This window comes from Sciurus vulgaris, assembly GCF_902686455.1.
Source record: "Sciurus vulgaris genome assembly, chromosome: 6".
Taxonomy (NCBI): Eukaryota; Metazoa; Chordata; class Mammalia; order Rodentia; family Sciuridae; genus Sciurus; species Sciurus vulgaris.
This window is the reverse complement of record NC_136466.1, coordinates 64,741,641-64,755,848: the sequence shown is the minus strand read 5'-3', so window position 1 is coordinate 64,755,848 and position 14,208 is coordinate 64,741,641. Positions and strand designations below refer to the sequence as shown.

General features: G+C 38.0%; 1 protein-coding gene across 3 annotated transcripts in view; it reads left to right on the top strand.

Moving 5' to 3' along the window:
* Positions 1-14,208, top strand: part of STK32A (serine/threonine kinase 32A) — a 146,592-nt gene that overhangs the window by 39,218 nt on the left and 93,166 nt on the right. For all 3 annotated transcript variants that reach the window (XM_079144784.1, XM_079144783.1, XM_079144782.1), the window contains 2 exons: positions 1,714-1,769; positions 2,807-2,958. In XM_079144784.1, coding sequence (XP_079000910.1) covers positions 1,714-1,769; positions 2,807-2,958 — 208 coding nt within the window. The remainder of the gene's footprint in view (positions 1-1,713; positions 1,770-2,806; positions 2,959-14,208) is intronic.

Below are 14,208 nucleotides of genomic sequence, written 5' to 3'. Positions count from 1 at the left end.
ACAGAACATATTGTTTTTCTTATTTAGTATGAAACTCCAGAGAAAATGTATAAAAATGTTTTGTAAATTATTTTGATCACAACTCAAGTTCCAAAAAATACACTAAAAATTGCATATACACACACATAAAACTCAAACCAAAGTTTTACAGGCTATACTACTCTTACCTCATTGGAGGCATTTCTGGTCTGTTCTATTCCATCTAAAATGCACTGCTTCTTAGGATTGCCAATTTTATTTCCTAACTCACAGCTTGGAAGACACTGCCTTGGAGTACCAAATGCTCACCCTGCTCATATTACTAGAAGCCCTAGTTCGGGGCTTTTTGTGTGTCCGTTTAGCTTGGTTTGACTGATCTGCTGGGAGTTCACCTTGTGTGAATCACTGTGCTGGACTCTGCCGAGTTTTGCCTCTACTTAACTGAGTTGGGAGTTTTCTGAGGGGCAGGAAATCCCTGGTGAGCAAAATGACCTGACGGAGTGAGCAAAGGACTGTCTTTTACCTCAATTCACAGTGGTTATTTTGACTCCAAATCCAGTGTGATAGGTAAAATACAAACCACCCTGTGTGATTGAGTGGGTTTTATTTGAAAGTTCAGAAGAGGAGGTGATGAAGTCATTTATAAAACCAAAATTTTTTGACCCTCAGAAAACTCAGCAAAATCTCTAGCTGTCCCCTTGCCACCTCTTTGTCCTTCAGAAGGGGATAATCTTAAGTGTTTTTGAAAAAAGGGACAAAGCAGGTCTTGCAAAGAGATGAGTGGCCCCTTGTAGTGTTTCAAGATGTTTTCTGAAAAGACTTAAAATTCCTCATTTGAATTTATCTATATCCTTATTTCAAAAGCAGTTAACAAAGTCAAATATTTTCTTCAAGGTCATCAGGGCAAGAAATGAAAGATTGGCACCAGCCAGGGAGAATCTGGAGTTTTTTCTTCTCATTACCCGGCATTTCATGAGCACTCACCTCAGAGAGCTTGCAGCCTGCACCTAAATGCCAGCTGCTTCCTACTGCTAGGAGTTGAAGGCTTAAACTGGCACATGTGGCTGGTCATCTCAGTTTCAGGGCATCTTTCAGTGGACTTCTGTATACAAAACCATCCTTACCCATCAGCTCTCTGTGCCTTGGAGATGAGCTCATTCTGCAGACTTATTGACATAGTAGTTTCCTGTTGGGAAACTGAAATCATGAAGATAAAAGGAATGTTTGTAGGGAAAGAGTAGGCAAGGAGAATATTTGTAAGGTGCTAGTCCTATGTAGAGCCATCATCCTTTAGCATCAGGTCTCCTTCCATGCTCATTGTGTTCAGAGGTGTTTCTCCTGACCTTGCTGCTTGTGTCCAACTCCCTGTTCTGTGTTCTTAGAGTCCTACAACCTCTGTTCTTCTTAGCATTCAGCATGAGTTTTAATTTTCCATTTATTTTATGAGTATTTAATCCATAAGTGTCTCTCTTTATAGATCCCCCACTATATTTACTATAGGCTTCATAAAGCATAGTTTCTATTTTTACCCTATTATTAATGTCTCCCAGGCACTGAGCACTGTGATTAAGCTGTAAGTGTTCAATTAGTCTTTATTGGATATGTAAAATTTAAGGTAGTTGGCATGTGGGTTTAAACAGGGTACTTCAGTATGGACCAATTTTTGTTTATGATTGATTACTACTGAAGAGCAATTAATAATCACTCATGATGTTCTTTTTTGTTGTTTTACAGTCAACTTTGACCACTTTGAAATTTTGCGAGCCATTGGGAAAGGCAGTTTTGGGAAGGTGAGAACCAAACTGATTAACTACCAGCCGAATAATGTAGCTTAGGGAACAGAGGGTTTGAGAAGGTTCAGATCATTGATTTATTGGGACCATTTGGAAAAGTAATCCAGAGAGGTTTTATAATTGATTTTTTATGAAACTGTCACCAAAATTTGAGAAAAGATTGTGAAAAGGCAGCTATATAATAATTATATACTGTTCTCAGAATTGTCTTATTTAAGTCAAATCTGTTTACTTTTGCTAGAGTTCTACTCTTTGCTCCCTATCGTAAAGGAGATTAAGATTGCAGAATCATTTTCAAATTGTACCAGCTGTATCTCCAGTAATAGTTATCTTGTCAGTGTAGAGTTCATTCTTTTCATTAGAAAAGAAGCACCTGTTTTCAATTTTCTTTTCCCCAGATGTTCCATGCTTTTATTTTCAAAAAACTACCATGAAAAATATATAGTCAGTCTAAATTTTGTAAGAACTTTCCAGATTCAAACCCTGATTATTAGTTTCTCCATGGAGACAAACTTTCAGAGAGAATAATATTTCATATGAAACTTGCATTTCACTTTATCATGTACTATGGGCCTCTAAGGAAATTTCACAAACATGGGCATCATATTTGATGTTTCCTAGTGCTTGGAGTTCTTTTCTTCACATCCCCTATGCTGGTAAACAGAAACTATTTGCAGAATACTATTTGGCTTGACAATATAGCCATGCCCACTACAGTCTTTAGAGCAGGAATAAGGATGCTGTTACTAAACAATTCCTGACATGGCGGCAGATTTAAATGCTGTCCAAATAATTCCAGAAGCAAAGCCAGGCAAACTTGTTTGAGAAAGCAGGGATTCAAGAATTGATCTGATGCATGGAGAAGAAAAGCAACTTTTTGCTCTGAAATCAGAGCTAAGTGGGGACTTTAACATCAGAGAATTTGCAGGTGACATGGCACCCCAGCCATGCTAAGGAACAGGTCCTGTTTTGTCCGTCATAGCCATGTTCCATCATGTCCCCAGTCGCTTGCTCACTTGGGTTTGCATCCTTAGGTCTGCATTGTACAAAAGAATGATACCAAGAAGATGTATGCCATGAAGTATATGAATAAACAAAAGTGTGTGGAGCGCAACGAAGTGAGGAATGTCTTCAAGGAGCTCCAGATCATGCAGGGCCTGGAGCACCCTTTCCTGGTAAACTTGTGGTAAGTGGTTTGACAGAGCCTGGGAAAGGAGACATTCCCATTCCATCCCCCGTACCTTTACATGAACACGTCTCCATTACCAGGTGTGCACTTGCAAAATGCTTATTTAGATTTGCCTGAAGGGTTTTGGTCCCACAGTTTCTTTGACTTTATAATAAATACTCCTTAGTTCAGTCATCAGAGTTCCTTCCCCTTGTCCTATTTTTTTAAAAGCATTGTAACTAAATGGACTGAAAAATAATAGTTGACTTTTTGCATAAAGCTATCCCTGTGGGGCAGGGACTGGGTGCAGAGGGTGACCTCTTTGGTTAACATGAAGTTGGTCTTTGAAACTTGCACAAAGTACTTTCTCATTAAAATAATAGGCAACTAAGCTGTTTTCTTTGTAGTATGCTTCATAAGCAGCCACAGATAGACCTGTGACTTGGAAAGGGTTAGGTGCTCCACTTATCACCCAGTGGGTTTGAACAGAGCTAGAGCTGACTTATGTCAGTGTCTAGACATTAACTGACTCTGATCTGTACTCAAAGCCATTACCATAATTCAAGCCTTAGAAAATGACTAAGAAGCTTGCACTATCTATTACCTCCTGCTCTCTTCTTATGCTTAAAGGTCTTTATGTTTCTCCTTCATTTTACTCTACATTGTAATGCATCCATTATGTTAAGAGCCAGTTCTTAAAGCCAATTCAGTAAGACTGTTATTTAAATATGCATACCAAGCAGTTCTTACTTACCAGCAAAAGAAGAAAAAAAGTCTTTATCTAGAGAATGCTAATGGAAAAATAATTGAGATTTCACTATGTGTTTAGGGACAACCTTCTGGAGGAATCAGTGCATAAAATCTGCCTCAATCCATCTTTAATTAACACAGTTCACTTAATATACAATTTTCTCAAAGCCTCTGTGCCACAGTTGAAAAGAAGATGGTTCTGTGCAACTTGGAAATAGATCTATTATGGTTCAGACATGGTAAGAGTCTAATTTTGACTCAGCCTCAGTGTATTTAATCAGCATTTTAGAATGGCCTATTCAAAATGCTGCCTTGTAAAAAGGTAAAATGGATATAGCTCTGCCTTTTTTAGCAATTATCAAACTGCCTCCCCCCACTCTTCACTCTAAGAATGACAAGGTGCTGTCACTTAATCGCCTCCTTTTGTTCAAAGTCATATTTTCCTTCTTTAAAAGTTCAACCAACTCATTTTCTAAGGCCAACAACACTTCATAAAAACATACATAGCACTTTGCCCTTTTGTGTCTGTCCCTCGTTGCTACGTGAGCAAAATTGGTATCATTCTATTCTCATGTTTCTAAAAACGTGGGTGTTTTAAGACTTTAAGCTGGGCAAAGTTTAAAAACTCTGTTATTTGCAAACTTGGTGTCATCCCAGAAAACATTCTGCTCTCCATGACTGCTGACCCTGTGACACCGTGATGTATATACTTATATGTGTGTGTGACATATACCCACACACATACATACATACGTGTGGTATAAATACATATACATATGTGTGTTTGTGTGTGTGTATTCTTTTCTTGTTCTTCTCATACCAAATCTCACAAAAGAAGAACACTGGGCATCTCAATATTTATATAGGAGAAGGAAGAGGACCCCCACTTCTCACCCCACAAACACATCTAATATTTTAGCACCACATTCAGAATTGGCAACCAAAAATGGGTCACTCCTAAAAGTACAGCAGAAAACCCTTTTGCCTTTGCATATTTTATTTATTTATTTATTTTTACCTGTGACTTTTAAAAATTTGTTCTAATTAGTTATACATGACAGTAGAATGCATTTTGACACATTATACATAAATGGAGTATAACTTCTCATTCTTCTGGTTGTACGTGATGTTAGGTTACACTGGTCACGTAATCATATATGTACGTAGGGTCATAATGTCCGATTCATTCTACTATCCTTCCTGCCCCCATGTCCCTCCCTTCTCTTCACTCCCTTCTGTCTAATCCAATAGCTACACGCTAGGTATTATAAATATTAAATATACATTTTAGAGTATGTGAACTGAGATTTGCTTTGAAATAATGGAAAGGGAGGTAAAAAAGAATGGTTGGTAATTGTTGAATTTGGATGATGCATATAATAGTTCTACTTGTTCTTCTTTTGTATATGTGAAATTTCTGTGATAAAATTAAAAAAAATAAATAAAATCCAGGGGGTCTCAGGATATAGCTCAGTTGGTAGAGTGCTTGTTTCACATGCACAAGGCGGTCTCAATCCCTAGCACCACAAAAAATGAATAAATAAATAAATAAATAAATAAAATCCATGTGGAGCATTGCACAAAAAAAAAAAAAAAGAAAAGCTTTTGCTTTTAAGCCTTGATATAAAAATCTTCTGTCCTTTCTAAGTACAGAAAAATGGTTTTAAGTGAATTGTTCCACAACTATGGAGCATCTTGCAATGCTTCTGGAGGTGTGATTATGAGCATTTTATCATTTATGTCACATGGTTAGAAGATAACATGTATAACTAGGGTTGTTTTTATGAATGTGATAAGATGCTTTGCCCAGGACTCAGCATATAATATCTTACAAATGTTAGTTTTATCGTTCCTTGCTCCATGGAGACAAAGATCATCCAAAACACAAATTTGAAGGATGCTTGTTTCCAAAGCATCATGGAGTTATAGGGGAGAAGAGTGTTTTTAATTCATTCTCTACTAGAACTTATGCTATTTGTTTTGTTTGTGTTTTTACCCTCATTTTGCAAATCAAACCAAAAAAAGTCAAATTGCACATTATGTGCAATTTAATCAAGACTTGTGTTCTGGTTTTAACTGTTTGATTTATCTTTACATCCCTGGAGACTCAGGAGCTGATTTTTCCTAAGAAGCCTTGTATTTTTTACAAAACAACAGCAATATGTTTTTAAAAATCCTGCTTACCATGTGTTCTCTACTGCCATGCCTTCTAGACTTTTCCATATTGTTTTGAATCTTCTCATCCATGCTTAAACTGCCCCTAACCTCTGGACAGATGGTTAGAAAAGTTCAGTTTCAGAATGAGAGAAAACCCAAATTATTTTTTAAACACGTTTTATACTAATGTTTAGTCTGTTCATATGGGGGCATAAGTATATATGATATCCACAAATTTTTCTGCACATTACAGGCAATTAAAAAAACAGAAAAACAATCCTATAGAAAAATGAAAATTCTCCAGTGGTCCTTCCACCATCCTTCAAGGTGGCAGCACCTTCCTAGCATGGGAGTGCTTCCAGAGAAATGTTTGCTTGTGGTTTTCCGGCTTTGTTCATACCTTAACCCCGTCCATTCTGTCATTCATGTCTGCACCTACTGAACATTGAAACCAATTATAAGCAATGTTGCCCTATAAATACAGGTACACAGTTATGTGTGAACTTCAGTTAATACACCAAAAATTTTTAGCCTATGTCCTAAGTATCAAACAAGATATATTTTTACTGAATATCTAAATTTCAAATTCAAGTGGGCATCTTGTACTCTGATTTGTTAAATCTGGTAACTAACAGATCCATGCTGTGGGGATTCCATGGTGAGCAGGAATGGACAGAGCTCTGACCTGCCTGATAGTGCCATTAACTGCGAAAGACCCATTAATCAAATAGCACCTGAATATATGAAGTGTGACAACGGTACAGAAACTACATTCAACGCCCTGTGTGTGGTGTGTGTGCTTCAGGGAAAGAGTTCACCAGTGTGGTATTAAAGGAGGAAGAATATTCAGGATTAAAATTCTACCTTACTGGCCTCCATGGACCTGGTCCCAAGCAGGAGCACAGTCTTCAGAAAGAGGTCATGTCATCAAGTGAGGGCTGCCAGACAGGGCTGGCATCTAGAAAAAGTAAATAAAATCTTCCTGCTAGTCTCTCCCTGAGGGCTATTCACAGAGCCCTGGCAACCCACAACCTGAAGACAAACAAGCCATCCCTAGCACCTGCTCCCTGGGAGGCTTCTGTTAATTGAGAGTAAGCTTGCAGCTGTACACAGCTCCTGGGGCCTCTCTCACCCCTTGTCCAGATGAACAGAAGAGGCCCCTGAGTGGTTTCAGCAAATGAGAAGACAAGATCATCTGCTTTAAGTGGAAAGAACACCTGTACCAGGAGAGCTGCAGGCGGCCCCTTCAGATAGCTGAACACTACCCAGATATTGGTCCTGGAAGCAGCCTTCATCACTTGCACTCAGTGCCTGAGTTGCCTCATGGAGTCATTGACAAGGGAACTGAGGTGGGCTTTAGGGCCACGGTGTCACTTCTCTCTGAATGGTGCCTGTTTCTTGGAGTTTTACACACATTGATTCCTCTATATTCTAACAAACTTAGTTGTTGGGGATTATTATTTCTGTTCTATACCTGAAGACACAGAGGCTCAGAGAGGCCAAGGGCTTTTCCCAGAGTGACACAGAGAGGAACTGACAGGGCCAGGACTCTCACCCAAGAATACTCTGCGCTGTGTAGATATTGCCATTCCATGCAACAATAAGGGAGCCCATTCTGTGGGTCTGATGTGGTGGATGCTGGCCCGAGAAGTTCTGCACATGCGTAGCACCATTTCCCGTGAACACCTGTGAGAGGTCATGCCTGATCTCTTCTTCTACAGAGATCCTGAAGAGATTGAAAAGGTAGAGCAGGCTGCTGCTGAAAAAGCTGTGACCAAGGAGGAATTTCAGGCTCCTGAGTTCACTGGTGCTCAACCTCAGGTTGCAGACAGAGTCTGAGGTTACAGGTGTCCTCTGTGCCTATCCAGCAGTTCCCTACTGAAGACTGGAGTGCCCAACCAGCCACTGTAGACTGATCTGCAGCTCCCACTGCTCAGGCCACTGAGTGGGTAGGAACAACCACCGAGTGGTCTTGAGCTGTTCTGCAGACACTTATTAAGCAAAATGGAAATAAGTTTCCGGAAAATAAACACCAGTTTATTAAAAAAAAAAAAAAAAAAAAAAAAAGAATCCTGACTTCAAAGCCTATGCTCTTCCCCCTGCCTTATACCATCCTCTACAGCTGTCTTGTGAGACTCCCTGATGAAATATGTAAGGAAGCAGAGTTTATTTTGTCTCTTGTCTTTCATGTGCCACAGAATGTGAACTCCATGAGGCTGGTGTGCTTGTGTGTTTTCCAGTGTCATCCTGACTCAGCCTGCACAAGCACAGCTCAGTAAATACCTGTTGAATGAGTGAATGAATGAAGTCCGTGGTAGCACTGGGCCTCTGGTTCCTGGTCTGTTGCTCTTTCCCCCATCACGCCAGGGATACCCTTTACACACTCACAACACATCCACATGATTGTCACCACTTCAGTTTCTTTGCTAGCACTGGGGTCAGAAGGGCCTGGCTTTGAATCCCTGCTCCACCACCTGGTAACCATGAAGTCGGCCAGTCATGCTGGGTATTCTGCTTGGTTTCCTCCATAAGTGGGAGGAGTAATGACAATACTCACGTTAGAGGGCATGACTACGAATGATAAAAACATGTAGGTGCTTGCCAGGTGCGGAGGTGCACGCCTGTAATCTCAGTGGCTCCGGAGGCTGAAACAGGAGAATCTCGAGTTCAAGGTCAGCCTGGGAGCAAAAGCGAGGTGCTAAGTAAGTCAGTGAGACCCTGTCTCTAAATAAAATACAGAATAGGACTGGGTATGTGGCTCAGTGGTCGAGTGCCCCTGAGTTCAATCCCTGGTCCAGCTCGCCCCTCCGAAAAGAGTGAATGCTTAATAAGCCCTTCCCAGAAATGGAATGTTCACTTGGCCCCCATCACCAGAGAATATTTGTTTTTCATGATTTTTTTTTAAATTTTAAAATTTGTTTTAATTAGCTATGCATGACTGTAGAAGGCACTTACATCATATATGATGGAGTACAATTTCTCATTCTTCTGATTATACATGATGTAGAATCCCACCAGTCATAGAGTTATACATGTACATAGGGTTAGTAATGTCTGATTCATTCTACTCCCCTTCCTACTACCGGAACCCGTCCCTTCCTTCACTCCCCGCTGTCTAATCCAAGGTAACTCTATTCTTCCCTGGCTCCCACCCCACCTATTGTGAATTAGCATCCACATATCAGAGGAAACATTCAGCCTTCGATTTTGGGGGATTGGCTTATTTCACTTAGCATGATATTCTCCAGCTACATCCATTTACCAGCAAATGCCATAATTTCATTCTGTAAAACTGAGTAACATTCCATCATATATACATATATGTGTGTGTGTGTGTGTGTGTGTGTGTGTGTGTGTTTCTTTACCCATTAATCTGTTGAAGGGCATCTAGGTTGGTTCCACAGTTTAGCTATTGTGAGTTGAGCTGCTATAAACATTAATGTGGCTGTATCACTGTAACATGCTGGTTTTGGGATAAGAGGGGTGGGAGGTGTGGGGGGGGAGAAAAAAATAACAGAATGAATCAAAAACTATTACCCTAGGTAAATATATGATTACACAAATGGTATGCCTCTACTTCATGTACAAACAGAGAAACAAGATGTATCCCATTTGTTTACAATAAAAATGAATTAAAAAAATTAAAAAAGAAAGATAAAAATGTGCTTTTGGTCCTTCGTTTTTGACAACCACCAGAAAAAATCATTTAATGAAATAAATGTGTTTTGTTCTTGTTTTAAAACACTTGAAGTTATTAAATGCTACATTTCACACACACACACACACACACACACACACACACACACACATATACACGTATATAAACACACAAACACAGTTTGCACCAGCACCCTTGTATAGTAAAAGTATTTTTGTTCATTTGTTTCTATGAACTACACTTTTATCTTCATTTCCATTACAGGTATACAGCAAATAGGCAGGTATGGATTTTACATCCTTAACAATTTTCTTCTACAAAGGGAGTTGTAAAAAATCCTTAAACAGTTTGTGCAATAATGTGACACACAATGGATGGACAATGTTCTTAAATTTTATTAAGGAGGTATAAAATAAAGGTTCTGCAATATTAGGAAAAAAGAAAAAAAAAAGAAAAACCATGCTGATTTTAAGTCCTTTGGGTATAAACCAAGAATTGGATAGTTGGTTTAAAAGGTTGTTCCATTCCAAGGTTTCTGAGGAATCTCCATACTGCTTTCCATAATGTTTACACCAATTTGCATTCCCATCAGCAGTGTATGAGTGTACCTCTTTCCCCACATCCTTGCCAATATTTATTGTTGTTTGTATTCTTGATAGTTGCCATTCTGACTGGGGTAAGATGAAATCTTAGAGTAGTTTTGATTTGCAATTCTCTAATTCTAGAGATATTGAACAGTTTTTTATATATTTGTTGATTGACTGTATTTCTTCTTCTGTGAAGTGTCTGTTCAGTTATTTAGACCATTTATTAATTGGGTGTTTTGGTTTCTTGGTGTTTAGTTTTTTGAGTTCTTTATATATCCTGGAGATTAGTGCTCTATCTGAGGTGCATGTGGTTAAGATTTTCTCACATTTTGTAGGCTCTCTTGTCACATTATGGATAGTTTCCTTTGCTGAGAAGAAGCTTTCTAGTTTGAATTCATCCCATTTATTGATTCTTGATTTTCCTTCTTGCACTTTAGGAGTCATGTTAAGGAAGTCAGAACCTAAGTCACCATGGTGAAGATTTGGGCCTACTTTTTCTTCTATGAGGCACAGGGTCTCTGGTCTAGTGCCTAAGTCTTTGATCCACTTTGAGTTGAGTTTCATGCAGGGTGAGACATAGGAATTTAATTTCATTCTGTTACATGTGGATTTCCAATTTTCCCAGCACCATTTATTGAATAGGCTCTCTCTTCTCCAGTGAATGTTTTTAGTGCCTTTGTCTAATATGAGATAACTGTATTTTTGTGGGTTTGTCCTTGTGTCTTCTGTTCTGTACCATTGGTCTACAAGTTTGTTTTGGTGCCAATATCATGCCGTTTTTGTTACTATTGCTGTGTAGTATAGTTTGAGATCTGGTATTGTGATTCCTCCTGCTTCACTTTTTTTGCTAAGGATTGATTTGACTATTCTGGGTTTCTTACTTTTCCAAATGAATTTCATGATTGCTTTTTCTAGTTCTATGAAGAATGTCATTGGGATTTTAATAGGAATTGCATTAATCTGTATAATACTTTTGGTAGTATGGGCATTTTGACAATATTAATTCTACCTATCTAAGAACTTGGGAGATCTTTCCATCTTGTAAGGTTTTCTTTAATTTCTTTCTTTAGTGTTCTGTAGTTTTCATTGTAGAGGTCTTTTACCTCTTTGTTAGATTGGTTACCAAGTATTTTATTTTTATTGAGTATTTTATTTTTATTGTGAATGGGGTAGTTTTCCTAATTTTTCTTTCAGTAGATTCATCACTGATGTATAGGAATGTGTTTGATTTACGAGTGTTGATTTTATAACCTACTATTTTGCTGAATTTCCTTATGAGTTTTAGAACTTTTCTGGTGGAATTTTTTGGCTCTTCTAAATATAGAATCATGTCATCGGCAAATAGTGATAGTTTGAATTATTTTTTTCCTATTTGTATCCCTTTAATTTCTTTCTCCTAATTGCTCTGGCTAGAGTTTCAAGGATGATGTTGAATAGAAGTGGTAAAAGAGAGCATCCCTGTCTTGTCCAGGGAAATGCTTTCAGTTTTCCCTCCATTTAAAATGATGTTGGCTGTGGGCTTAGCATAGGTAGCCTTTACAATGTTGAGGTATGTTCCTACTATTCCTAGTTTTTCTAGCGTTTTGAACATAAAGGGGTGATATATTTTGTCAAATGCTTTTTCTGCATCTATTGAAATAATCATGTGATTCTTAACTTTAAGCCTGTTGATGTGGTGAAAGACATTTATTGATTTCTGGATGTTGAATCAACCTTGCATCCCTGGGATGAACCCCACTTGATTGTGGTGCACTATCTTTTAAATATGTTTTTGTATGTTATTTGCCAGAATTTTATTGAGAGTCTTTGCATATATATTCATCAGGGCTATTGGTCTGAAGTTTTCTTTCTTTGATGTGTCTTTGTCTGGTTTTGGTATTAGGGTGATATTAGCCTCATGGAATGAGTTTGGGAGGGTTTCCTCCTTTTCTATTTCATGAAATACTTTGAGGAGTATTGATGTTAATTCTTCTTTGAAGGTCTTGTAGAACTCAGCAGAGACTCTCTCTGGTCCTGGGTTTTTCTGGTCTGGTAGGCTTTTGATGGCGTTTTCTATTTCATTATTTGTAATTAGTCTATTTAAATCATATATGTCCTCCTGATTCATTTTGGATAGGTCATATGTCTCTAGAAATTTGTGAATGTCTTCAAGGTTTTCTATTTTATTGTAGTATAAATTTTCAAAATAGTTTCTAATTATCTTTTGTATTTCAGTTGTGTCTGCTGTGATATTTCCTTTTTCATCATGTATTTTAGTAATTTTAGTTTCCTCTTTTTTTGTCTTCATTAATGTGACTAGGGTTTTATCAATTTTATTTATTTTTTCAAAGAACCAACTTTTAAAAAATTGCTTCTTTTGTTTCAGTTTCATTGATTTCAGCTCTGATTTTAATTATTTCCTGTCTTCTATGGTTTTTGGTGTTGATTCGTTCTTTTTCTAGGACTTTGAATTATAATGTTAGGACATTTATTCTTTTAATAAATGAGCTCAAGGCAATGAACTTTCCTCTTAGCACTGCCTTCACTGTGTCCCAGAGATTTTGATATGTTGTATCACTATTCTCGTTTACCTCTAAGTATTTTTTTATTTCATCCCTAATTTTTTTCTGTTATGCATTCACCATTCAATAGATTATTATTTAGTCTCCAGGTGTTAGAGTATCTTCTATTTTTTGTTCTATCATTGATTTCTAATTTCATTCCATTATAATCTGATAGTATGCAGGGTATTATTTGTATTTTTTTGTATTGACTAAGAAGTGCTTTATGGCATAAGATATTGTCTCTTTTAGGAAAGGATCCATGTGCTGCTGAGAAGAAAGTTTATTTGCTCCTTGATGGATGAAATATTCTATGTATGTCTGTTAAGTCAAACTATTGATTGCATTATTTAGTTCTAGAGTTTGTTTGTTTAGTTTTTGCCTGGAAGATCTATCCAGTAGTGAGAGAAGTGTGTTATTGTGATTTGGTCTATTTGATTCCTGAAGTTGAGAAGAGTTTTTTTGATGTACATAGTTGCTCCATTTATTGGGGCATAAATATTTATGATTATTATTTCTTGCTCTTATATAATTCCCTTAAGCAGTAGGAAATGTCCTTCTTTGTCCCTTCTGATTAACTTTGAATTTAAGTCCACTTTCTTTGATGAGGATAGAAACCCCTGCTTGTTTATGTGATCCATGTGAGTGACATGTTTTTTTCCCTTCCTTTCAACTTCAGTCTATATGCTTGCCTATAAAGTGAGTCTCTTGGATACAACACACTGTTGGGTCTTATTTTTTAATCCAATCTGCTAGTCTGTGTTTTTTGATTGATGAGTTTAGTTCACTAACATTCAAGGTTATTATTGAGATGTGATTTGTATTCCTGGTCATTTTGGTTTATTTCTGGTTTTTAATTTGATTTAATTTCTCCTTTAATTGACTATTCCTTTAGTGTTGTTCCTCCCTTTACTGGTTTCCTTTTTGTTTTTCCATTTCATCTTCATGGACTATTTTGTTGAGAATATTCTGTAGTACAGGCTTTCTAGTTTTAAATCCTTTTAACTTTGTTTATCATGGAAGGATTTTATTTCATCTTCAATCTGAAACTTAATTTTGTTGGATATAAAATTCTTGGTTGGCATCCATTTTCTTTCAGAGCGTGAAATGTATTATTTCAGGATCTCCGAGTTTTGAGGTTCTGGGTTGAGAAATCATTTGAGATCTGAATTGGTTTCCCCCATATGTAATTTGATTTTCTTCTCTCACAGCCTTTAAGACTTTACTGTTATTCTCTGTGTTCGTCAATCTATTATAATGTGTATTGGTGTGGGCCTTTTCTCTTGCACCGCTGCCACCAGCACTGCTGCCATCAACCGGTTCTCTGGGTGAGGATGCCTCCCGCTGCTGACCTGTATCCACTACCACTGCCACTGCTGCCTACAGGTCTACCACCAGAGTGCCTGCAGGTTTGTTTGCATGAGACCACCTCCATCTTGGGACACGGGCCAGTGTCCAGGGGCAATGGTGCCAGCCAGTTTGCTGCCACCACCATCTCAGGGCACAAGCTGCCTCTCTCTGGGGACACTGGCCTGGACCTGGAAGTCCAGGGTCAGGGTGCCTGTGGGGTTAGCTG